Below are 24,903 nucleotides of genomic sequence, written 5' to 3'. Positions count from 1 at the left end.
TGTTAGAGAGAGATAGACAGAAATAATATTATAAATGAGATCATTATTACATGCTATCTAAAACTGATGTTAAATTTTATTTTTTTGAATGCCACAGAAGAAACTAAGGAAATATAAAGAAGGAATTACTCTACATTAAACAATTTTGCCTTCACTACAGAAAATCCTGATTTCTAAAATATCAAGGGTAATAAAAGACAATGAAATGCAGTGAGGTTAAAGTCCTGGCTTTTAGACTCCAGTTTTCAATTTTAGATGATATCAATTCAAGTTTTCCTGTCTAAGAAGAGGAAATTTGCAATCTTATGACTCCTTTGCCTCCTCCTCCTTCTGAGTTTTATGTTATGTTATTGTCTTCGCTTTGCTGGCTGATTCACGTGAAATGGGTGCAGTACTCACAATTGCTTCTTTTTAACCACAAGCCTCCGTTCCTGAGATCTGTGTTTTGAATCATGTTTTGGTTGGCTGCATTTATCATCAAGTTGTCTTTTTCTCCCCTCCCTCTAAGAAAGTTTCTTTCTTTCTTTCTTTTCTTTTTTTTTTTTTTAGATTTTATTTATTTATTCATGAGAGAGAGAGAGAGAGAGAGAGAGAGGCAGAGACACAGGCAGAGGGAGAAGCAGGCTCCACCATGCAGGGAGCCAGATGTGGGACTCGATCCCAGGACTCCGGGATCACACCCTGGGCCAAAGGCAGGCACTAAACTGCTGAGCCACCCAGGCGTCCCTCTAAGAAAGTTTCATAGGTGTTTTGTTACCAAGATTGTGTGTGCTGATTTAGTAGTTTTTACTGACAGTAAGGTCTGTGTGAAGTAGGTGCCAGTTACAAAGATTGCATTCTAAGGTCGCATTAATAGAAGTCCATGCCCAGAATGTGGCAGGTGATCATTTTGTTTTGTTTATCATTATGTCTAGGCATGCTCTGAACAAATTGATAAGGAAAATACAACCCAATAGAAAAATGGGCAAAGTCACTGGTCCCAAAGAAGAAACAAAACACCTATAAACATATGTAAAGATGGCTCATCCTATTTAATAATCAGGAACAGACAAGTTGAAATGACATCAATGCTCACAATATTGGCAAAAATTAAAGTTAGTAGGGATATGGAGTAATGATACCTGTCAAACACTGACAGTGGGAGTGTAAATGGATAAAAGCACTTTGAAAAGAATGTGGGAAATCCTGTGATTTAACACTCCCATTGCCACATTTAGACACTAGAGGAGCTCTGCACATATGTGTCAGGAGACACATGTAGGAATTTTCAACCATCTTATTTACAACGGCAACCAAACAAAATACTGGAAACAATCCCAGTGTCCATCAACAGGGCAAGGAAGAAACAAACCATGGCATATTCCTGCCCCGGAATACTATGCACCTCTGAAAATAAATGAACTGCCACTGTGTTCAGCAATAAACATCCAAATGTCTCACACACAATGCAGAGCCATAAAGGGGTCTTTGGTTCAAGTTTCAGGCAAAATTTACAGCATGATTCTAAGTATATATACATTTGAAAACAAATACAATCACATGATCTAGTGTTTAAGAAACACAGACATGTAATAAAACAATAAAGAAAAGCAAGGAAGGATAAATCCAGATGAGGAGTACCCCTTGGGTGAAGAAAGGGGATACAGGGTGGCCACACACAGGCTTCCACACTAGCTGTGTATTGGGTATCCTGTAGGTTTGTACTACTGTTTTTCATATTTTATGTAAGTTATATATCTGTGATATATTCTTTTCCACACATGAAATATTTCAAAATAACATATTCTTATTTAAAATAAAACAGTACTCTGAAGCGACACTGCCTAGGATGGAATCTTCACCCTTTATGTGACCTTGAGCAAGTTATTTAACTTCTCTGGAGCTCAATTTCCTTTTCTGTAAGATTGGAAATAATAATAGTAAAACTACCTTATAATAGTATTGTGAGTAACAAATAGGATAATTTACATGAAGTTTTTAGGACCATGCTGAACACAGTGAGATCACGATGCGTATTAGCTAGTGTCACTTTTCAGTGCAGACGGTTGGAGATATCTGGGGATGCATCCTAGAAATGTCTGCCTTCTGAAGCCTTTCTGGAGGATGACCACAAGTGGAAAGGGTGTGACACCATATCCTACAGGGGTGATTAGAAGAGCTAAGTGTCATTTGGCCTGAAAGCATTTCCTGGAGTCAAGTCAGGCTGCCTGAGTTTGGGTGTCTGAAGGGCTCTCATGGGAATGGGAGACTAATAGGCTCCAGAGCAGAGGTGGGCGAACTATGGCCCAGGGCACAAATCTGACTGCTGCCTGTTTTGGTAAATACAATTTTACTGGAATGCAGCCATGCTCATTTGTTTATGTATTGTCTGTGGCTGCTTTTGTGCTACAAGGGGTTGACAAGTTGCAACAGAGACCATATGGTCTCCAAAGCCTAAAATATTTACCGCCTGACCCTTACCAGGAGAAGTTTGCTGACCTTTGCTCTAGCATGAGAACTTGAAAGGGAACTACAAAAGGAAGGTGATTTTAATACTTTGTAAGAAGCAGAGCTGGCCAATAACACCTTAGCTCCCTGGTGAGGGAGTGAGACTCCTGCCACTGGAGGAATGTAAGCAGATGCTGACTGCTCCTGGAGCAGGGGGCACAAAGGAGGACTTTGTATCTGGGGCGGGTCGGACACATCGGGTTTTAAATTCTTCAATTCTGAAATTCTGTACAGAGTAATTCTCAGTCTCAGATTGGTCGTTATTAACTCTGACATTTTCTTGGCATTTCTACATTTTAACTCTCAGCAACATTGGCTTTGAAATTTTTGAGTCAAAAAAAGTATTTTAATTCTTTTAAAATGAGATATAAATGAAAAATGGAATGTATTCCAGAGTTTTACTTTTCCATTTAAAAAAATGGATTTGCATGGCTTTTGGATCTATTCCCATTTATAGCCTATATGTGCCGATTATGATTTCTCTGTGACAAGTGTGTCCTTACCAGGAAAGAGGAGTCATCGGGAGTGGAGTCGGGGAAGGGAATTTGGGCGCAGGGACCATGAGCTGCTGTAGATGTGGAGTCAAGTCAGTAGAGGGCGAAGAGGAAGCATACTGGACGGACTGGACGGGGAGCTGGGGCGGGGGAAGCAACAGTGACTGAGGGCCAACCGTGTGCCAGAGCCCGTGTCCAGGTGGCAGAAATGCAGGTCAGAGGCTGTGCCCCTTCGATAAGCTTTGTACCACTGCATGGGAATGTGAGCAGCGATGGAATTACCTCCCCTGTCTTCTGGGGGTCAGGTCTGGCCAGGCCAACCCCCAGGATGCCCCCAAGAGGTGAGCAGTGGGGAGGGGGCTAGTCCGGGAGGTGGGGAAGTCAGAGAACCTGATAAAGCCCATCGCTTCCTTCCAGGACTCAAGACCCCCCTTATAGGGGCTCTGAGAGCAATTCGTCAGAAGCCAAATCACCCAAAGACAACTTGCCATAAACAATTTCTCAGAATGATAGTTTTGCCCAGCGACCAGCTCACTAAAAGCTGTCTGACAGACACCTTAAGTGGGGGGAATGGAAAAGCTTTGGCATCTCCCTGGCTCACACAGGGGCGGGTCTGGAGTCTGCAAGAAGAAGCTAATAAACAGGCATTAGGGGAGCGTCGCCAAGTGCAGCCTTCAGGAAGGACTAGAATGTGAAATACAGGTGAAATGGACTTTCACCTGAGCCTGAAGGATGAATCCTCATGAATGGCAGTGTGAAGTGTCTGCAGGGAGTCCCTCAGGACACTCAAACTTAGAGAAATTCCCCCCAGTGATTTGGTGATTGATTATCAGGCAAACCGATGTGCTGTGGATTAACGTGGAAGGAGTGAGCCTAAGTGCCTGGCGCATCCAGCCTCACCTGCAGGGCACTCACCTGCCCTTCCCTAGGCCAGAAACCAAAAAATCATACATGGCCGGGGACCTCTGGGGTCATCCCCCTTGTGGTTTCCTGGCATTTCATGCTACTGGCAATAGAATCCCCTCCTCAAATTAAGTATCACATGGAAACTTGATGTTAAAGACGGAACAGATCCAAGGAGAGCCTGCCTGTTGAAGTGAAGGCAGGGAGCCCAGAGGCCCACTTGCTGGCTCTAAAACAGCTATGCCAGGTCCTAGGCCCCCGAGGGGCTGAGCGTGATGACCAAACTGGTCCCTCCTCAAAGACTCAGTTCTGGTCAGTTGGAAAAGTCCCTCTAATTAGGACACTATTTGTATCAGGCAGGAAGGGACAGTATCAGAAATGAGGATGAGGGAGAAAGGTATCTAAAATGGGACAGACACATGCATGTGATTTTTATTTGGTAGTCCCCATAAAAGTGTTCTCTTTAGGGGAGCTGAGGGAGTGAGCCGGATGCCCAGGAGGTGGCTGACCCTGCCTCAGGTCCACAGCATGAATCAGGAGGCCTGGGCTTGAAGCATTATCCTGGGGGAAGCAGCCCTTTCTAGAACACTGCTAGCTTCAGCATCCCCCTTGCCTGTTGAGCTGAGTTCTCCAGATTATTGAGAAAGCTCTGAACTGGGAATTGTGAAATCCCTCCCCTAATCCTGATAGGACAGTGACGAACCCCTTTCCTCCCCTTCTTCTCCTTGGTGTGCATCTGAAAATGAAGGTACAGGGCTGGCTAGATTAGCGATGCCCACGTGTTTGGATTGCACACATCAGTAGAAGCTAAAGGAGTTCAGTGAGGAGAAGGACATGGAGGAAAAACTTACATTAAAAAAAAAAATTTTATTTGGGTTGGGGCACCTGGGTAGCTCAGTCAGTTAAGCATCTGCCTTCGCCTCAGGTACTGATCTTGGGGTCCTGGGATGGAGCCCCTAGCCTAGCTCCCTGCACAGCAGGGAGTCTGCTTCTCCTTCTCCCTCTGCCCCTCCCTCTGCTCATGCTCTCTCTCTCTTTCTCAACTAAATAACATCTTTAAAAAAAAAAAAGAACCTTTATTTTGTCACATCAGGACATTACAAACAAAACCCTTCTGCTATTTTTAATTTCATAATAGAAAAACATTTCAACACCATACAAACTAGGAAGTATCTATAAATTAAGGATAGTTTTTTAAATGGAATACATTTAACGTGAAGAAAAACCTCACTCTATTATTCTTACTTTTCTCATTTTACTTCACCATGTTAGTTTTCTGTAACAGATCACCACCGATTTCATGGTTTAGGTCACAAGCATGCATCAGCTCATAGTCCAGGGGCCGGAAGTCCAGGCATTGCGTGATCTTGGTGGGTCCTCTGCTCAGGGCTTCACGAGGTCGAAAATCAAGGTGTCAGCTGGGCAGGATTCTTAACTGGAGGTTCACCTGGGGAAGAGCCAGTTCTTTTTGATCCTAAGACTGAGGCCCTCATTTTCTTAATACATGGCCCCTTCTTCTTTGAGGCAACAGGCACACTGAATGTATCTTATGGTTGGAACCTCTGATTTCACTCCTGCTACCAGAAAAAAAAAAAATCTCTGCTTTTCAGGGCTCGTGTGATTACATTGGCCACCTGGATAATTCTTTAAGGTCAGCTGATAAGAAACCTTAATTATATCTGCGAAGGTTTTGCATGTAACATAACATATTCATGAGAGTAAGATCAAGGAGCACAGGTCACGGGGGCCAAAATTCTGCCTTCCACACACCCAGCCTGGTGGAAACAGAGTCAGATAAACAGTTGCAAATGTTAGAAGATTCTTCTAGGTCAAATACTGGTTGTCAAATATTTTCTCCTATTCTTGAGCTGACATTCAGAAGTGGTGTATTTGTGAGACATCGGGACATCATCATTAATACAGAGTCTTGCCCAGACAAGATGCCAGGGAAATGTTTGCAGAGCAAACAAGTATTAATAACTTCATTGTTGCTAATATTATTTTAATGCAACTTTGATGATAAATCTTGTGGTACTGTATTATCATTGTCATTAGCAATAGATTAGAAAACAAGCTAAAATCATTATAAGAATGTATTAAAATGGGAAATGATTCAGTAAATCATGGTAGAAACAATTAAACATGACTTACTCTGTTATATCTGCTGTGTTCTGCTGAGGGTGGAGAGTGTGTGGCTTTCAATCAAGGAACGGGGACAATTCATGGAGGGCCCCAAGAAGCAATGAGAAGTTAATCTTTCTTCTTTGCCTTCCCCCCTTCCTTCCTGCATTTCGTCTTCTCTTTCTCTCTTTATTTCTTGGCAAAAAAAAAAAAAAAAAAAAAAAAAAAATTAGCGTGGTCATTTTTAAAAATTACACTTAAATTTTAAAATGGCCTTATTTCCCAAATCTCTGCAGGCTGCAATCCAGCACCCTGGCTTGGTCCTTAGGCCTTGCCCAGGGCCCTCTGCTGCCATCCTGGGGTGTCTATAGCCCGGCCTCACCCCTGCCGTGCATGATCACTGTGTCCCATGGGACTGGCCACCTCTTTGAGGTCTCACCGCTGGACAGTGGGCTCTCTGAGGCCAGCCACCCCTCACACTTGTGCCTCCAGCCCTGTTGACACCCACTGTGGGTCAGAGTCTCTCAAATGAGGAGGGAGCAGCAAGTACTAACCCGCTCCCGTCCCACGTTATGACCACTTAAGGGAGAGGGAGCAGAAAGGAAGAGGAAGACACAGAATGGAGAGGAAGACAAAACTAAGTAGAGAGATGTGGGCATAGAAGGAAAAGAGGAGCAGATACAGGGAGAATGTCCGAGGGCTCCTTCATGCATGCTATAGATTCTTGCTGGGTCCTCACTGAGGCTCTGGGAAGACAGCTATGAAAACAGTGACAAAAATGTGACAAAAATCTTTGCTTTCGGGGGCTCATGTTCTAGTTGGTAGGTCAGTCAACTTGCAACAAAAAATAGACAACATGATTTCAGAGAATTTTAGGAACTCTCTTAGGGCAATAAATGAGGGGGCATGTTACGGAGTGACTGGGGGTGGGGGACATTTTGAATAAGGGGGACAGCGATGACGTCTCTGAGGAGGTAACAGCTATGCCGAGATCTGGATGATGAGAAGGAGTGAACCATGCCGAGAACCAATTGAATATTGTTCCCAGCAAAGAAAACAGCAAGTGCAAAGGCCCAGAGGCAGGAAGGAAATTGCTTTGTGTTTCAAGGAGCAGAGAGGAGGCTGGTGAGCTGTAGTTGGTGAGCCAGGGAGAGAGTGGAGGGAAATCAGGTCAGCATGGGGAGGCAGGTTGGGCCTGTGGCTTCTTGTATCCATGATGACAGGGAGGGTTCAGACCCTGGTACTAAACTTGTAAATAATGCAGAGTAACTATTTTATAACCAGTTAGCCTAACAGAGTCTTTTCTAGCTGCCCTGCCTACGAGTCATCTGACTGGGGGAATTTAGCCCCAGACACCTTACAATTCTCGAAAACTGACAGGATGTGCCAGTCTTTAGTGATTTTCTTTTCTGTCCCCAAAGGTTATTTTTATTGCCCCGTAGGACATTAACCAGTTTTGTATCTGATTTGGCAACCTTACTTATTTTCACCTTTCTTATTTTTCCATTCACTATAAAAATCCCTGTCTCTCAAGTTTTCTTTTGAATCCACTTTGTCATCCTGCAGATCCCTTTATTAATGAGTTAAACAAAAGGTTGACATGTACCCACTACCGGTTTTCATGAGAATTATGTTTTTAACCTTTTGAGAATTACGTCCTGCTAGGAGGAGGAGGGCTTGAAGTGTGCAGAGAGCAGGATAGTCAGAAGGACAGGTTTATGTTTTACAAAGAACCCTCCGACAGTGGCTGGGTGGTAAGCAGGCTTCTCCAGGCCCCAGGGAGGGCGAAAAGCCTAGCGAGGCGCCAGTGACTTTGTGCAGGGAAGAGATGACAGGGCAGCTTGAATGACAGAGATGGAGGTGGAACTGAGTCCCAACTCCCTACATTTGAGGATGTTTGTCCTTGTTCGTTTCCATACTGGGTCACCGGGATCTGCTTTAGGGCTCAGTTTTCCTCTCTAGGATGTGAGCACCTGGGCAGGCGGCTGGATCCAACTGGTATGTTACCTGAGCACCCAGCCCAGATTGAACACAACTGCGCTTGGCAAGTGTTTGCTAAGCAAACTCTTCCCTCTAGAGTCTCTTCCTCCCTCTCCTCCTCCTCTTCCTTTTTTCTTTTCTTCCTCCTCTTCTTCTTCCTCCTCCTCTTCTTCCTTCTTTTTTTTATTGTGGTAAAATAAGCATAACATAAAATTTACCCTTTTAACCATTTGTAAGTGCACAGCTGTGGCATTAGGTACATCCAGTGGCAGTGCAACCATCACCACCATCCATCTCCGGAACCTTTCCATCTTCCCAAAGTGACACTCTATGCCCATTAAACATTGACTCCCCATTCCCTTCTCCCTCAACCCCTGGAAGCCACCATTCTGTTTCTGTCTCTATGAATTTGACTACCCTAGAGACCTCTTCTGAGTGGAATCATACACTACGTGTCCTTTGCGTCTGACTTATTTCACTTAGCATAATGTCATCAAGGTTTATCAGTTTTGTGGCACATGTCAGAATTTCCTTTCTTTTTAAGGCTGAAAAATACTCCCTTGTGTGTATATGCCATATTTTGTATATGTTTGGAATCGTCTCTTGATGGATATTTAGGTTGTTTCCCCCTTTTGTCTATTGCAAATAGTGCTGCTATGAACATGGGTGTGCAAATACCTCTTGGAGTCCCTGCTCTCAGTTCTTCCGGCTGTCTATCCAGAAGTGGAATGCCGGCTTGTTCAGTAATCCTGTGTACCTTTTTGAGGACCTGCAGTGCTTTCCCTCCTGCAGCTGCCCATTGGACATTCCTACCTAAGCAACGTACCAGCATCCCGGTTTCTCCACATCCTCACCAACACTTAACCATTTTGTGTTTTTTTAATAGTAGCCATTCTAATGGGTGTTAGATTTGTCCTCTTTTAACACGTAAATGACCCCAAGAAGGGGGAGACCCCAGAGTGAGGCATTTGGGGGCCCTTTCCTCAATGTGCCCTGCAGGGAGATAGCTGGAGAGCCAGAGATCCTGGATAGGGAGGGTGCTCAGTGGGAGGAGAGCCAGGATGGAGGGTACCAACATCACACTCTGAGCTTGTAGCGTGGGCTCGGGGCTGGCTTAGAGAGAGGCCTTTTGATGGGGGAGCTGAAACCCAGGAGGTTTCCCATGAGGAAATTTGTTTGTGTGAATCTGCCGTTGGGCCCTTGTCCCTGGGGAAAGCCGTTTCTAATTTGGGCTATTCTTTCTGTCTGTTGCTCTCCAGTGTGATAATGCAAAAGGATTGAAAGCCTTCTACGATGCAATAAAATACGGGCCGAACCACTTGATGGTGTTTGGAGGAGTCTGTCCGTCGGTTACATCCATCATCGCGGAGTCCCTCCAAGGCTGGAATCTGGTGCAGGTAAGGTCCGGGTCACCTTTGGTTGGGGGGCTGTCTTTGGCCACCAGCCTTTTGCAGGAATGCTTCCTTGTGCAACACAGCTCTTAAGTTGCCTGTTCAGGCCTCCTCAACTCTCCCCTGGATGACTGATTGCCTGCCACCGCTGCTGCCCTGACTCCTGGTCTGACCCTCGGCCAGTCATGGTATGGCCGACACAGTGGGTCTCTATGGGGTAGCCCCACCACCTCCACTATGTGTTTGGAATCTTTCAGTGACTCCCTGCCTGATTCTGTCAGTGCCACCAATGTCCAGCCAGTCTGCTTGTCCAGTGTCCTCTCTTGACCTGCCACTCTATGCCTCAGCCCCTCCCAACCACCCACCCTTCCTCAAAGGCATCTTGCACTTTCAGGCCTCCGAGCCCTGCTCTCAGTGTTCCCTAATCAGATGGGCCTTTATCTACTCACTGCCAACCCCCCCTACGCCCAACCTGAAGTTTTCCTGTCCACCAAGACTGCCTCTTCTCTCATGTAAGCCTTTGTTGGGGCTCCTGGCCAGTATTCGCTCTTTACACTGGCAAATGTTATACACCATCCACCATCCAGCCAGTGAGTGGATGGTCTGATGTAGGAGAAACTCACTAGTGCTAGCTGTTATTTGGGATGGAAGAGAGAAGAGCATGGAAAGATGCGACCACCAAGAATGAGTGGTGGCCCATGTAGGTTGTTTACATCTTTGCTTCATCCGTACAGCTGTCCCTCCATCATCCACCCGTCTATCCATCCAACAAATGTAATGGGCAGCTCATTATGCTCCTGGAGTTTTGGTAAACTCTGGAGCTATGGTGCTGGCGGGACAGCTAGGGCCTCTTCCCCTGCAGAGCGTACATGCTAAGAGGCAGCCAGGCAGTAAACCAGTGAACAAGTAATGATACTGAGAGCTAATGCTTGTGTGATGCATGTGCCAGACTCACAACGTACCAGACACTGCTCTGAGCACTTATTTGCATTAATTCAATCCTTATGCTACTCTGTGCTACAGGCACTGTTATCATCCTCATTTTATAAATAAGAAAACCCGGGCACACAGAGGCCTAGTGACTTGCTCAAGGACCCACAGTGCATAGGTAACAGAGCAAGGATTTAAACTCAGGTAGTCTTGAGCTGAGACTGTGATAGGAAACAGCCAGGAGAGAAATAAGCAGGGTGATGGGACCAGTGGTGATTGCCCCAAGGCAGTCAGGAGTGCCTCTTGGAGGAGGCGACATTTGAGTGGAGACCTGAAGGGTGAGAAAGAGCTGGTTGGGTGTATGGAATAGTAGGTGCAGATGGCCCATGGGAAAGAACTTGGTTCATTCAGGAAGCAGAGAAGTGGGACAGTGGGACAGGAGCATGGTCAGTGGGGAGCTAGGGTGAGAATGAGGAGGCCAGAGGAGCCTGACCATGGCAGGACCTGATTTCACTGCACTGCTGTTGACCGAGGGGTTCAGGGCATCTGTCCGTGCTCGCCTGACATGCTGGGGGTAAAACCCTGACCTCACAGCCCAGAGGGAGGCAAGAGCTACCCATTGCTGAGATGTGATGAGGAAGGAATGAAGTCCCAAGGAGGGCCACCCACTTGGCCCAGGGGCAAGGCAGGCTTCCCAGAGGAGAGATGTGGAGCTGGCTGTGGAGGAGGCGAGGACGCTGGACAGCTGGAGCCATGGAGGAGAGCACTGCTGGCAGAGGAAATGGGGTGCTCAGAAGTGGGAGGTGGGGGGAGTATGTGGGCCTGGGGAGCAGTGAGTCATTCGCCGTGGCCGAAGTGGGCCATGCTGTATGTGGGTGGATACAGCAGGAGATGAGGCCAGAAGAGCAGCTTGGCATGCTAGGGTGCCAACCCAACCAGCACCGCTCACCTGGCTTCAAGCCCTGTGGTGCCTGCAAACAGCCGCGAGACCTTGGTCAGGTCCCTTTCTCTGTGCTTGGGCTTCCCTTCCTCAATACTGAGGAGCACACCACACTCCCTACTCACTACACTCTGAGCCCCAGCCCATCTCCTATAAAAGCAGGGGAGTGAGAGGACTGACCTCATAGGACTGCTGGATGGCTTCAGTGATAAAACTGTGATTAGAGCCAAGCTTGGCACATCCTAAGTGCTAAGTGTTTCCTGTTTTATTGTTACCCCCTGCCCTGCCTCCTACTGCTCCCTGAGTTGAATACCCCAACTCCTCATAATTCTGGGTCTTTCTACCCTCACTGTTCCCACCCCTCTCCCCAAAATGCCCCCTTCTCCCCATGCCCTGTCTGTCACCCATTCTTAGAGACCCAGCTTAAATGCAGCCTGTCTTTACTGTATGCTCTAAGGTAGCTCCTCTAGAAATTCTTTTTCTCACTTCCCTGCATTTACTTCTAGCATGGTGCATACTTAGCCCACCCCTTGGGCCCCTCTGCCTGTTGCTGTCTTAGGGGGTTGCAGATGTGGGACCATGTTTAGCAGGGCTGTAAGCTCCTTAAGGGTGGAACCTGAGCCTGACTTAACTCCTGTTTATTCCTGTCCCTAACACTATGCAGACCTCATTCTGTGTCTGTTGAGTGAGCAGAGGGGTGGAGGGAAGAAGGAAGGTGGAGGATGGAAAGACCTGCGTGCGGATGGACATTTTGCTCAGCATGGCAGGTCAGGTTCCCTGGGGAACCTCCTCCTAGAGGGGAATCCAGGGAGCTTCCTGACCTTTTCATAGTCTCCCTTGGAATGATTTGACCCTCAGAAGTCTCTGAGGAGCTGCAGGAGCGAGTATAACGTTGGGAACTCCTGACTTGCCAGCCAGAGCTGTCTGGCCTTAGCATGAGCAAGACAGGTGTCTGGCTTAGAGAAGTAGACCAGAGAGGAGACTGGATTATGAAATGGGGATTGTGCTAATTATTGCCACATAATGAGTCATGCCCAAACTACAATTGGGGCTTAAATCAACAGTGATCATTACTTCATTATTTCTGTGGGTCAGGAATGCAGACCCAGAGAATGGCTTATGTCGGCTCTCTGACATCTGTGGTCTAGCTGAAAGATTTGGAGACCATGGTCTAGCATCATCTGAGGGCTTGACTGAGGCTGGACAATCAGCCCCCAAGGTGGCTCCCTCATAGGGCTGGCAGGTTGATGCCTCGCCATGTAGGTTTCTCCATAGGGCTGCCAGAGTGCCCTCATGGCATGGCAACTGACTTCTCCCAAAGCAACTCACCTGGGGACCCAGGCAGAGGTAGCAGAGTCTTTTAGGACCTTGCATTGGAAGTTGCATACTGTTGCTTATACCTTATTCTATTGGTCATGTAAATGAGCTCCTATTTAGCATGCAAGAGGACTGTACAAGCTGCAGTGAGAGGTGAGAATCAGTGGGGCCCATCTTGGAGGCTGACTACCATAGGAAGGAGGGGTTCTGGAAAGAAGGCCAGACCTCATGCTGCCCAGCAAAGGAGGCTTCATGCTGAGTCCCTCCTCTGTTTCAAGGACCTCCTGCTCATCCTTCAAAACCCTGGATAAGTACCTCTTCCTCTGTGATGCCTTCCCTCATCCCTTTCCTTGTGTGCCTCCAGTCCCTAGACCCAAAAGCAAATTAAATTGCTCCTTCCTGAATAAAGCCTGCTCTGTGAAGGCCATCTCCTGCAAGCCGGTGTAAATTAATCTTTGGGGAAAGAGGGCAAAATATCCTATTCTTTTTATGTACAAAGCACAGAAAAACATACAGTATGTAAGTAGATTTATAGTATCTGTGTTGTTAAAATTTCACGAGCCGGGCATGGTTAGGAAAACATGTCTATGAGTGCTGCTTAGAAGAGTAAAGGCAAAAAGAAGATTGGGAAACGTAGTTCTATGTCACTTCTGTTGCAGCTAGTATTTTGTCATTAAAGGCATCACGTTTTGTGGGAAATGGTTTATTCTATATCCAGGTGTTTCCTACTGGAGTATAAGCTTCTTGGGGGGAAGGACCCCCTGATTGTCTTTGTCCTCTGGTTCCCAGTGCCTAGCACAGGGCCTGGCACCCAGTAGGTCACTAAGCACTAAGCACTGAACTGAGCTAAGTGTAGGGCACAGGCTGCAGAGCCTGGAAGCCTCCACAGCAACAGTTTCCTCACTGCGTGGACATGACCATGGGGAGGTGGAGGACTCGGGGGAATGCAGATTCTCCGTCCCCATCTCAGCAGGATCATTCTGCATTGCTCCAGACACGCGCAGTCCAGCACCACCCCAGGCATCTGCTGTTGGACGCTGCACCAGGTCCAGGGCTCTGGCTGACACTGACAGCAGGCATCCAGGGGCTGGGACCTGGGTGGTAACCAGCAGTTTTGAGAGCTCCAGGGACCTCAGAGACAGAATCACAGGATGAGCCCAGGAGAGTTAACTTCTCCCAGGCTGTGGAGCCGGCCAAGGGGAGTGGGGCAACAGAGATCAGGATCTCGAGAAGGAGTAGCCTTGAAGCTTCAGCCTCCCTCCACGTTCAGGGAGCACAGACTCTGGGGACTTCCCAACCCCCTCCCCACCTACAAGAGGCTGAGCTGGCTTGTAGAAATGGAGGAAGGGCTGGAGGAGCATCCTACATTCACTCAAGGGATTCAATGAATCCCTTAACTTATTCAAAACTGGGCTCCCAAACACAGTTTCGCAAATGGGAAAATGCATGTAATTTGTGTAATTGAAAAGGAGCTCTGACTGCCCTTTGGGGGAACAATGCTTGCTGGACAGAGACGGCCTGGAATGTGTAATCAGTTGTTTCTGTTTCCTGGTGCTGCAAAAATAGGGATTCGCGCGACAGAGGGGTGAAAATTCAGCCTGGTGCCAAAATCGGTTAAATTTAACTTTTGCCTTTCGCTGGTCTTCTTGATTCATGGTCGCTGCGTCGAGAGGCTAATGTTGTTTAAGTCATGATGTGAGTCACTTGGCCACTGGGAGCGTCAGTTCCTCCAACTAGATGCGAGCACCTTCTTAGAGTCCAGGCTGTGACATGCAAGCTCTGTCCCTCTCCGACCTGGTCAGACGCTGCCACTGGGGAGCTCAGAGCTGGGCCTCACTGGCAGGGCCTATCAGGGCATAGGCCAGGGGGCATCTGGGAAGGGGTGGGGCCTGGACATTGGAGACAGCACGTTCAGACGGGAGAACACACAGGAGTCTTTGTCTCCAGAGCTGTGTGGCTCTTTGAGAGATGTTGCTGATTCTCTGTGACGTAGGTGGGGAGACCAGGGAGGGATGGCTGAAGTTAGTGGGGAGCAGAGCCCCCACTCCCTGCAGGCAAGCCCTTATTGCAGGAGGCATCCAGCATGGGGGGCAGGCTGCCTGGCTGTGAAGTAGGCAGTTCCCTGTTGCCTGACATTGCCCGAATGTTCTAGTCTCACCCAGGCCTGCTGCTGGGGAGATCTAATATAGAGAGTAAGCATAGACCAGGTTGCAGGCTTTCAGACTGTATTGTAAGAGTCACTTATGGGCAAGGGGCTGCTGAGGATGTGCTTGTGTTAGTGCAAATTCCTGGGCTCTACTCAGCAAGTCGAGGTTAAAGGATTCAGCAAATGCCTCGAGGGCTGCAGACCCACTTGTCACCCTGGCTGCCATTTTAGTGCTCACAGCTCAGGCAACTTAGACACAATTAGTTCTTGGAGTCTTGAGAGGCCGGGTGATCTCTGAGGCACATTCACCTCCCAGACACTGGGACTCTAAGGACTGGGACACCAGGGACTCTAAGGAGTGCTCCTGGTCTTCAGAACTTCAGTGTATGCTGCCCCTATTGGGAAGGCATGGAGGAGACGGCAGGGCAAATATCCCAGGGCCACTAGGACAAAGCCCGTGGTCCCAGGTGCGGCCAGAGGGTGCTCCGTTGTCACCCCCCTATTCCCCTGCCTGCCTCCTGCTCCTTCATGCTCCTGGCCCCAGACAGGTCTATGCTCATGCTTTCTGCTGTGGTCTGCTGCCTCGTTTCCTCCCCCGTTTCTCTGTGCCATCCCACCCACACCCACCTTGCCACGGTGTGTGCTGCCCTGTGCCTGTGTCCGGCCTGGCCTGGAGCTGCCTGAGGTCAGGGTCTGCTCTCATTCAGCCTCGTACCCAGGCTTGGCGCTGGCCTGGCTCCCATGCTGAATGGTCCGGCGGGGGTCAGGGGTTGCTTGCAGACAGGGGGCTGGATGCCTGCCTTCTAGGCCTCAGTCTGGATCATCAGATCATCAGAGCCTGCCAGACTCTAGGGATCCAGAGTGGTTCTCCACCTGCAGTCCCTTGGTAAATAGGAAAGTGAAGGGGAGACTGCAAAAGACCTCCAGCTCAGCCTCAGCCCACCCCTCCCAATGTTGTCCTTTGACACTTTTTTCAGATCCCCTCAGCATTCTGAAGGGGGTTTGCTTTTGACCAGTTTACTTTGCTCGACTGGTTCTGCTGACCTCCACCCAGCCTAGGCTGTCTTTCTGCAAGCATGGGGCGGGAGAAAAGGCAGGAGAATTTGGAGCCGAGTTGGGGTGGGGGATAGAGGCAGGGCAGCTGAACCCAGAAATGCAGGCAGAGCCCCAGGGAAGGGACAAGAGCTGCAGAGAGAGGGGGTTGACATCCTCAGAGACCAGGACAAAACTCCTTCCTTCTTGGGAGCTAGGTGGTAGCTGCCTCAGCCAGCAGACAGAAATAGTCTCGCTGATGAAAATAAAGTCAGATTCCTGAAGGGATAAAGGGCTGCTCGCAGGAAAACGCAAACACTATTTCGTCAAGAACCGTATCCCGCAGAGCCTGTCCTTTAAAAGGCAGCGCAGCAGATATTAAATTGTAGATGCGTTTCTCCTGGCACCGTCCCAGCTTCCCCTCGGGGGCCCATCCCGCGCTGCAGGTGCGGTGCTCCCGGTGCTCCCTCCAGGACCTCCCCCGGGCATGAACATCTCAGCTTGTGTGATGGGGCTTGAATCGGAGGAGAAGCTCCTGCCAGGGAGTGGGGGGAAGGAGGTCATGCAGGCAGGGGAATGTTGACTTTGTGTTGTTCAAGTGTTGGCAACTACGGCCCAGAACATTTAGGACTTGATTTCTGCAAAATCTAAATCATGCTTGCTTTTGACATTTAAAAAACCAAATCGGTGAAACCCCCTCAATCAAGCCCTTTGCTATTTACTGAATTCAGGCATAGCTCTAAACTGTCGATCGATGCCATTTGCATCATAGGAACAGAAATTTTGTCATCTGACTTGATTGTCTCAAGTGATTATCCTATTAAAGCTGTAGATTGCCTGAGAAGTCAAAGGGTTTGTTTGTTTGTTTGTTTTTTATATTTTTTACTTAGCTGTGGGTTGTGGAGTTTGAGATAGATTTATAGAAAGCCAGAGCTGGTAGGGTTTTGGCAAGCGTCAGATCCTGTCTCCCCGTTACATAGACTGAGAGGCAGAGGCCCAAGGTGGGGAAAACCTTGCCCAAGTTCTCACAGTAATTGCAAAGCTGGGTCCCATGGCTCGCCCTCCAGTGCTCTGCAATACCCACCAAAATATGGTCTGAGTTCCTCTCTCTCAGTCTGGCTTTTCTCTTATGTAAAATGGGAATAGCAAGGGATGCCTGGGTGGCTCAGTTGTTGAGCGTCTGCCTTTGGCTCAGGGCGTGATCCCGGTCCTGGGATCAAGTCCCACATCGGGCTTCCTGAGAGGAGCCTGCCGCTCCCTCTGCCTATGTCTCTGCCTCTCTCTCTGAGTCTCTCATGAATAAATAAATAAAATCTTTAAAAAAAATGGGAATAGAAAACCAGGCTCTTGTGTTTCATGACGTTGTGAGAACCACTGAAGGCTTTCCCTTTTCAGTGAAAGCATTTCTATGTAGACTACAGGACAGTGACAGGGACTCCTCCACCAGAAGCAGATCTGTGATTACAGCTATCAGAGTTAAAACATCACCTCATTTTGCATCAACAACCAAGGTGGTTTACTCTGGCACCAAAGACCCTGAAACCAAGGTGTCAGGGGCAGGATGGGTGTTCTTCATCAAGACACTCAGGAGAAAAAAAAAGACAGGTTGCATACCACACCTGTTTCTCAGCCCCTGTGAGTCAAAATCCACTTGGCTGGAATCCCACCCCTGCCCAGCCCATGCAGGTGGTGACTGGGTGGCCAGACTGTGGACCTGATGGAAGACCATTCAGGAGGTGCTCTGTGATTGAGCACAGCTGGAAACTGCTCCTGGGGCTGCTCTCTAAGAAAGAGAGCAGAGGCCAAGAATCCAGGCCAGGCTGGAGCCATTTCTTGGCGCTAGTCTCCAGAGGGGCCATTTAGCACATTAATAATCTATGAGATGCTTCCACCTTCTGGATTCATAAGAAAAAAAAAAGGTGGTGTAAGAGAGGGAGAAATGATATTAAGGGCACACACCGTGGGCCAAACAGAAGCTATGGGTCGCCCTTCCTGACGGTGTCACTGGGCACCTGGTTCCGGGAAGTCCAGTTCTGAGTGTGGGTGGAATGTCATGCATGTGGTGATGAAAGGTTGCTAGCTTTTGATTTGGATACAAATAGATGGGAGGAAATACAAGCCTTCGACAGGGATCCAGGCAGGACTCGGTTGATCCTCTGGAGGTAAAGAGGGGGTCTATTCTCACTCATTTATTCCTTCACTGACTCATGCTCACAGATATTTATTTATTCATTCTCTCACTCAAGCAGTGCTATGCCCACTGTACACTCCCCCAGGCTCTCCCGGACCAGTGTGTATCCCACTGCCCAGCACTGCCACCCCAGGACAGGCCGACATGGCAGAGAGGCAGTTTGGTGCAGTAGCTAGAACAGAGCTCTGGAACCCAGATGCCCTGGGTCGTCGTCCCTCCTGTGTCTCTCATTGACAGAACTGTCTTGGGCATATCAGTAACCTCCCGGAGCGTCCCTGCAAAACTCACCTGCAAAATGGGCCAAGTCTGCCCCTCTTCTGGGGCTATGGAGAGCATGAGACAGGACGGGGTCATGGAGCAGGCTGGAAACACTCAGCAGACTCTAGGCCCTCGACATACTAAGGGTAATATTACTGTTGCTGGTGCTTTCACCATCTGAGACACCAGCCAGGCCCTGGCCAGGGAATTCCTTGAAGATTTATGTCTCCATTTGCCTCCAGATTCAAAGTTGTATGGATGAAACGAACCATTACAGACCATGAAGGTGATTCAGAATGGTGAAATTAAAACAGAGAACCTACAGGAGAGGCAAAATAAGCCCAAGGCAGCTGTAAGAGGCACACATGCTCTCTTGGGTTGAGTTTTCACAGAAGCAGAGGCAAAGAAGGGCATGGTGCTATCGAGCGAGCGCATGGCGGCTCCCAATCTATTCCTGCCAGTGACCCAACCCGTATCCTTCCTGTCCATCTGGTAAAAGATTCAATTCAAGGTTCTGACCCCCATTTTTAATTCAAGACCATGGTATCTAAAGTAATATCAGTTCCCAGCTCGTAAGCCCAAGCAAGCAATGGCTGCATTGCTTATGTGTCCTTCTCTGCCTCACCTCCTTTCTGGAAATATGCGGGGTGTAAATAATTCATTCTAAATAAATAAATCACTCACACTACTTACGGTACAGCTGATGCTGCTAGTAAGCAGCACAACCGCAGGATTACATTGAATTGAGTCGGGAATTACAAGTTGAGACTGGAAAGACCTGGAGAGGGAACCAGGGAAGTAATTCCCTCCAGGAGGACAGACCTGTAAAATGGTGTAATAACAACCTCAGGGGGTGAAGGTGGAAATAATGTGGATGGGAAACATGGAGCAGGAGAGTCTCAGGCCCCTGGGATGAGTTGGTCAGCCTGGCCAGGCTCTGCCCGACTTCTAGGAGCCTGGACCTCTGGGCACGTCATTAGTGCTTCCCATGATTCTGACATACAGTGGGTGAGAGCCCTGCTGGAGGGTGATGAGCCAACCCTTGGATGGAGACTGGGCTGCACGTGGTGGGCATGCTAAGAGAGGCTTCGGGGACCAGACGAGGGGATGCATGTGCACTGTTGCCCACGTGTACCTGGCAGGTAGGACTCGGTGGGGGAGCGGAGTGGGCGTGGGGCACTGGCTTACTAATTAAGGATCAAATTCCCACGTCCAGTCCACCGATCACATCCTAGGGAGGACACCTGGGAAGCTGGCTTGGATAGTTCTTATCATCAAGGGACTGGGGGAAATGACCTAGAGATTCTCTAAAGCTATATGGTCCACAGACCTGCAGCAGCACCATGTCAGAAGTACACACTCTCAGGCCCCGTCCCAGACCTACTGACCTTGAATCTGAATTTTGACAAGATCCTAGAAGATTCTTGCTGATTTAAGGTGCCTGAGTTCTCTGAAGGCAGGGATATCATCCGAGGGGGAAGGATTTGAGGGTAGGTATTCAGACTCTGGAGGAGACATGAAGGAAATAGCTATAATTCAGCCCCTGAATCTACTTGCAGGATGTCAGGGGGAAAATGCAGGTGCAGTCGGTGTTTTGCCACCTTTGGACATGCCTGTAGTCAGGATCATGGACCTCATGGACTCTTGTCAAACTGTGGTGCAGACAGAGCATGTCCTACTTGAGCCTTGGTCTGACACACCAGCCTGGAAGTCCTTTGAGCCAGCAAGGCCCTTGACCCCATGGTGGCCAAGAGCATATGGAGGGGACCTGTGGCTCCCAATAAGGAGCAATGGAAAGGGCACTGGGTCAGTGTGTGGAGACCTGGCTTCCCATACTGGCCCTGCCATCTCCCAGCTGGGTGGCCTTACACTAACCATTTCTCCTCTCTGGAGCCTGAGCACCCTCATCCGTGGACATTCTGCTTTCCTTCTAGGACTGTGCTGATGCTTATGAGAGGTGGGCCCTGGGGGGCTTGGTGGCTGTTGGGCAGGTGCTCTGGAACAAAAGCATGGCGTTCATGTCATGACATGGCACCCACTGCCCTATGTTTATCCTGTTTGATGAGGTAGTCTTGTGGCCAGAGGCCCAGAGGGGCTAATATGCTTGGTCAGCTTGTAGTAATGATAGTCTCTTGGGTTTGGAGTCACATGGGCTGAGGGCTCACATCCAGGCTCTGGTACTTACTAATTGGCAGCCCTGGGGAGGTCACTTAGCCTCTCCCAGTCTCATCTCCTTGTCTGTGACATGGCAGTGGCATGGGAAACCCTGGGCTGGTTATGGGATGAGACGAGACACTCAAGGTTCCCTGCACTACCTTGCACTCCTTCCTCCCACTTGAGGACCAAAGTGGCCTTCTGGTCTATCATCCAGGAAGCAGTGGGACCCTGGGATCTGGGATCAGCTCTCTCAGATGAGCTGTGTGGCCTCTGCACATCCCTTGCCCGTCTCTGGGCCTCCTAATGTAAGGGAGACAGTTGGGCCAGCTGATGATGACATGTCATTATTCCCTGTAACCTTGTAGCTCAAAGCCATCAACACCTGCCTTAAGCCTGTCATCTTCCCTCTTGTACCGTGATGTGATTCCCTTCTCTGAGGGGCTCCTGGAGTAGGCCAGGTTCCCCCTCCATTCCTAAATCACTTACCACTTAGACATACAGACGAGCTCTAGGTAGAGATCTTATTCTCCAGGTGAAGGAAGTGAGCCAGAGAGCTCAAGCAGCCTGTGTCGGGCCACACCATAAGCAGAGACAGAGCTGCAGGGCCAGCATCTCTAGTAGGTCCCCCTCTGGCCCATTCCCCTTTGTACTTGGGGATAGAGCCTGCTTTCCATAGCTCTGGGGCCTTTGTTCATGCTGTTCTCACTGTTAGGTGTCTCTCTGATTTCCCTTCTCTCCTGGCTGAGTCCTCTGTATTTTCTGATATTTAATTCAAATGTTACCTCCTCCAGGAAGCCTCCCTAGTCTTCTCCAATCTTGCTCCTCAGCTTTGTATTTTCTTCACTCATTTCATCTTGCCCTTTCTTCAGTATCTTACAATTTTCTGATGAAGTTTCAATGTTACCCAAAGGGAACTCGCTCAGGACGGTCCTTGCCCATCTGAGCCGTGGCTGTACCTCAAGGATCTTGCACAAGACCTGGCACCGAGTAGGTACTCATAAATCAACAGTGGACACATCTGGATGGCCTGTTACAAAACCAATTTATAATACTCCTGGGCCAGGCAGGGTTTTAACCCTGTGCATAGATTAGTTCACTCATTCCTCACAGCAGCCTGATGAGCTGGATGCCATTATTCTCATTTCATTCATAGGTGAGGACGCCGAGGCACAGAAAGATTGAGTGTCTTGCTGAGAAATTGCCAGGACTAAGTGGCTCCAGAGTCTGTGCTGCCAACTACGGGGTCTCCTGCCTCTCACTCACTCCTGTTTAACCCTCAGACAACGCTGTGGGGAAGGAAGAGCAAGTGTCTTCCTACTTAGGCTGTTTTTACAATGAGGAAGGGGATGCCTGGGTGGCTTAATCGGTTAGGCAACCGCCTTCATGATCAGGTCGTGATCCCGGGGTCCTGGGATGGAGCCCCGCCTGGGGCTCCCTGCTTAGCAGGGTGTCTGCTTCTCCCTCTCCCTCTGTCCCTGTCCCATGCTTGTTTGCTCTTTCTCTCTCTCAAGTAAATAAATAAAATCTTTTTAAAAAATAGAATGAGGAAAATAAGATGCAAAGATTGAAGAGACTTGCCCTGCTTCCTGTTGTGAACAGACCTCAGGGTGTGGGTGTGGGATCTCCAGAGGAGGCCATGCAGGCTCCCTCTCTGTGCCCAGAGTCCCTCCTCAGCCTACCTCGGTGAGGAGCCTCCTGCCTGGCACCAAACGACCACCCAGGCTGGCTGGAGCCCCTCAGTGCAGACCTGTGTTCTTCCTCTCCCTGTAAGTCCTTCATCTCTCTGTCTCTGTCTGTCTCTCTCTCGCTCTCAAGCGCACACACACACACACACACGTGCACATGTGCACACACATGCATGTATATGTGTGCACACATATACACATACCACTTTTAAACCTATTCCTCATCCACTTTTAAACCTATTCCTCATCCAGTAACTTGCTGTGTTTAAAAAATAAATGGTTCCCTGGAACTCAAAAACTAGATGACTGGTTGTTGATGAAAATCAATAAGTATGCTAAGTATTTCAAGCATATAGTACTTAGAGTTCTACTCTGGGTGGTTTTATAATGAATGGGTTGCTTTTTTTTTTTTTTTTTTAATAGAACCTGGCCTACTTTAGTGCTGAATTATACAGAAGACATTTGCTTTGGATCTGTTTACCAAGAAAATTAAATAATTTATTTTTTGCCATGATGTGGAGAATGAGCCTTAGAAAGTGGGAAGTGCTCAACCTCAGACAAACAATCCTGGGTTAGATGATTATTTAGACGTTATGCCCAGACGCCAACACGAGCGTGGTTTTCTCAGATTTCCCCCGGGTTCCCACATGAGCTGCCATATAGCCCTATCCTGGTTTTTTCTGAGATGGCGAGTTGGCATTGTGTGTACTGGGAACGCCCCCCCTTCTCATCCTGGGTGTCTTCTGAAACTCCAGGTCTGTTGCTAGAATTGTGAGGATGCACACAGCCAAGCAGCTCTGGCCCACCCCTGCAGCCCCCACTAGCAAAAAGGGATCTGTCCTCAATTTGCAGGTTGATCACCACTGCTCTGGGAAGCCTTTCCAGCCAGATCACAGCCTCCAGTAGACACATCCGTAGCACCTGTTTCTCCCCACCCTGCATTGTCATCGAAGGTTCAGCTTTCTGTTCAGTGTTGAGCTTGCCTGGTAGCTGTCAGTCCTCTCTGTCAGGGGCAGCTGGGGGGCAGGGAGGGGGCCTCTCTTGTCAGCAGATGGAACCCCAGAGCCCAACATATGGCCTGGAATCTAGGAGAACCTCCAGGAATCTTTATTTTTGTTTGGTTTGGGGGTTCTCTCTTTCTCAGTCTCTCCCTTTTATGCAAGTGGCATTATGAATTCATGGATCTTTAAAAATTATATTAAATGGGCTGTATTCCAATCACAGACATTATTTTTTAATGCAGTGTTTTTGCTGCTCCATTTATGTTTCTACCTTTCCTCCAAATTTTCTTCCAAATTTTTTGGAAAATTTTCAAGCCTACAAAAATGAAAAGAAGGTGCAATGATCATCGTCTACCCTTTACATAGGGATGCCGGTTGTCAACGTTTTGCCATGTTGGTTTTCCCCTCCCTTTCTTTCCCCTGCCCGCTCCCTCCCTCCCCACATTCATTTTTTGTTGAAGCCCTTGACAATAGTTTGCAGACATAATGACACTTCACTATTACATATGTCAGCATGAATCCCCAAAGAACAATTATATCCTCTTATATCACCATAATAAAATTGTCACACCTAAAAATTTAAGTGATGTGATAATATTACCCAAAAGATGGCCCATATTCAAATTTCACTGATTGTCCCCAGAATGTCCTTAGTGTCAATTATTTTTGGGGGTGGGGGGATCAAGGGACCCAGTCAGGTAGCATGCACTATAAATCCTGTCATATACTTAGTCTCCTTGAAAGTCTACTCCTTTTAATCTCGTGCCCCCCCCTTTTTTTTTTTTTGACTTTTGGAACATTGACCTGTCTAAAAGGCCCAAGCCAGTTTTATAAAATGTTCCCCAGATCCGAAATCCAGATATGGATTTGTTTGATCGTTTCTTCACAACTAGATTTGGATTAAACAGTTTTGGCGAGAATGCTACCTTTTTTTTTTACTGTGTTCTTTCCAGTGCTTTGAGGCAGGAGGCTCACCTTTGAACCATGAACCATTCTTGATGAGGCTAAAAAAATCAATCACTCAGCTAAGGTGGCATCTGCTAGATTTATTGTAAAGATACGTCCTCTGCTTAGTAATTATTAAGTAATCTATGGGGTGAGACTTCAAGGATAATGTCCTGGTCCCCCAGATGGTTTGAGCCTCAGTCGATGGTCCTGGCCAAGCCACCGATACATCGAGGCTGCCAAATGGCAGCTTTCTGATTCGATTCCCTCCCTTCTTCACTGAAGCTCGCATCCTCCTCTGTAGAAGAGCATTTTCTTTTTGATGCTTTCTTTCTGTCCTGCCTCTTTCTCTCCCTTCCTGCCTTCTCCTCCATTCATGTGGGCACTTAATATTTTACCTGCCTTAGGTTTGGAATCTCCCATTTCTCCAAGCATCCCTGATTCTTTCTGCTGGAGAATCATATTTGGGAACCAAGACCAGAGTGCTAGCTCTGCTCATGGCTCCTGGGGGTCACTGCTTCTAGGTTTTTTCAGTGGGCTGAACTAGAAAATATAATTCTCAATGTTTTTAACAAAAAATGTTTGAATTTGAATATGACTCCAAGGAGATAATCACACACCAATATAGGACATTTTACAAGCTGCCTGGCCTCGATTCTTCAGAAAAGTTAATGTTGTGGAAAACAACAAGAACAACAGAAAGACAGGGGACTGTTCTTAGATGAAAAGAGATTATAAAAATATAGCAGTCAAATGGGAGGCGCGAGTGCTGATTAGATCCTGATTTTTTTCTGTAAATTTATTTTTTATTGGTGTTCAATTTGCCAACATATAGAATAACACCCAGTGCTCATCCCATCAAGTGCCCCCCTCAGTGCCCATCACCCAGTTGCCTCCACCCCCTGCCCACGTCCCCTTCCCCCAC

At 48.1% G+C, this 24,903-nt stretch overlaps 1 protein-coding gene across 2 annotated transcripts in view; it reads left to right on the top strand.

Annotated features, from left to right (window-relative positions):
• Positions 1 to 24,903, top strand: part of GABBR2 (gamma-aminobutyric acid type B receptor subunit 2) — a 348,748-nt gene that overhangs the window by 100,425 nt on the left and 223,420 nt on the right. For both annotated transcript variants that reach the window (XR_005367035.1, XM_038552916.1), the window contains exon 2: positions 9,245 to 9,382. Coding sequence is in view for 1 of the 2 variants with exons in the window: in XM_038552916.1 (XP_038408844.1) it covers positions 9,245 to 9,382 (138 nt within the window). In the remaining variant the exon portion in view is untranslated. The remainder of the gene's footprint in view (positions 1 to 9,244; positions 9,383 to 24,903) is intronic.

This window comes from Canis lupus, chromosome 11 (assembly GCF_011100685.1).
Source record: "Canis lupus familiaris isolate Mischka breed German Shepherd chromosome 11, alternate assembly UU_Cfam_GSD_1.0, whole genome shotgun sequence".
Taxonomy (NCBI): Eukaryota; Metazoa; Chordata; class Mammalia; order Carnivora; family Canidae; genus Canis; species Canis lupus.
Note: the sequence above shows the minus strand (reverse complement) of the source record. Positions and strands in the feature narration are given on the sequence as shown.